The sequence below is a fragment of the Acanthisitta chloris genome, unplaced genomic scaffold (genome assembly GCF_000695815.1).
Source record: "Acanthisitta chloris isolate BGI_N310 unplaced genomic scaffold, ASM69581v1 scaffold3485, whole genome shotgun sequence".
Classification (NCBI taxonomy): domain Eukaryota; kingdom Metazoa; phylum Chordata; class Aves; order Passeriformes; family Acanthisittidae; genus Acanthisitta; species Acanthisitta chloris.
Window position 1 is genome coordinate 15,002 of NW_008674272.1, and position 1,154 is coordinate 16,155.

The 1,154-nt window shown below is 55.5% G+C and overlaps 1 protein-coding gene across 1 annotated transcript in view; it reads right to left on the reverse strand.

The window, feature by feature from the left end:
* The window catches only part of TMEM173 (transmembrane protein 173), a gene marked incomplete at its 5' end in the record, with an annotated part of 6,185 nt that extends 5,034 nt beyond the window's left edge, over positions 1-1,151 (reverse strand). The window contains 3 exon segments of the mRNA XM_009075274.1: positions 1-13; positions 15-107; positions 1,024-1,151. The exon segment at positions 1-13 is cut by the window's left edge and continues 57 nt beyond it. Coding sequence (XP_009073522.1) covers positions 1-13; positions 15-107; positions 1,024-1,151 — 234 coding nt within the window.
* Between the last annotated feature and the right edge of the window lie 3 nt (positions 1,152-1,154).

Below are 1,154 nucleotides of genomic sequence, written 5' to 3' on the forward strand. Positions count from 1 at the left end.
CATCACTGAGGAGAGCCACATAGGCTGAGCCACAGATGAGCAGCATGGACCCATGCCAGCGCGGTGGGAAGCAGAAGGTCAAGGCCTTCCAGAAGCTGCCGTGGTGCCTGGGTGGGAGTAGGGAGACAGAAGTCAGGCTGGCAGCCACCTGCCCTGCATCTGCAGCTCAGGGGCACGGGCCACATATGCTCTGGCCTCCCAGCCAGTGCCACCAACCTTCACTGTGGGGCCAGGGAACCCTGTGGAACCCTGCCCAACACACCCCAGAGCCCCCAGTCAGGAAAGGACTTGGGTCCCTTGCAATACCAGTGGGACTCAGATCAGAACAGATGGAATGCCACCCTGGGCAGCAAAGGGAGACAACAGCCCACTGCCCTTTGTAACATACATTGACAAGTGGCATACAAAAGTGACGAAAAAAAAGTGCCTTTTAAATAAAGAACTTACAGCAACTTCAGTTTTATGCAGAATATCATGATTGTCATTTCAGTGAATCGAGAATTCTAGGAATTATTTTCAAACTCTCGACATCCTGTTTTTCATCCCACACCATTTCACCACCACTGGGTGATGGGGAAAGGCTGAGGGCCAACACCTGTTCCCCGGGGAAAGGGCACACCAGGGAGCTACCACAGAGAGGAGAGGTCCATAGACATATGGGCAGGTGGGAGAGGGGAAGAGGGAGGAAGAGATGAGAGAGACAGGAGGGTTATGGAGGGCAGTGTGTACTGCTGTGCACAGCACATTATCATAGAATTTTAGAGGTTGCAATGGACCTTAGAGACCATCTAGTCCCAACCCCCCTGCCATGGGCAGGGACAGCTCCCCACTAGACCAGGTTGCTCAAGGCCCATCCAACCTGGATGTTGGGGCATTCACTACTTCCCTGGGCAGTATTATTGCCACAGACGGCAGGACTGGGAGTAAAGACAAAGAGCAAACCCCACATCACCCAGAGAGTGCAGTGCCCTTGCCCCAGCATGGTCCCAGGAGCCTGGAGACAGCTCCCTGCCGCTGGCTCACCTGGATTGGAGGTGGAAGATCTCCTCTGCCAGGTAGCAGGTACCCTTGAGCAGTGCCCCGATCTGCAGGGTGGTGAAATGGAAGGTGAGGCTGCGGGCGGTGGGCACGAGGGGTTCCCCGGCGAGGTACAG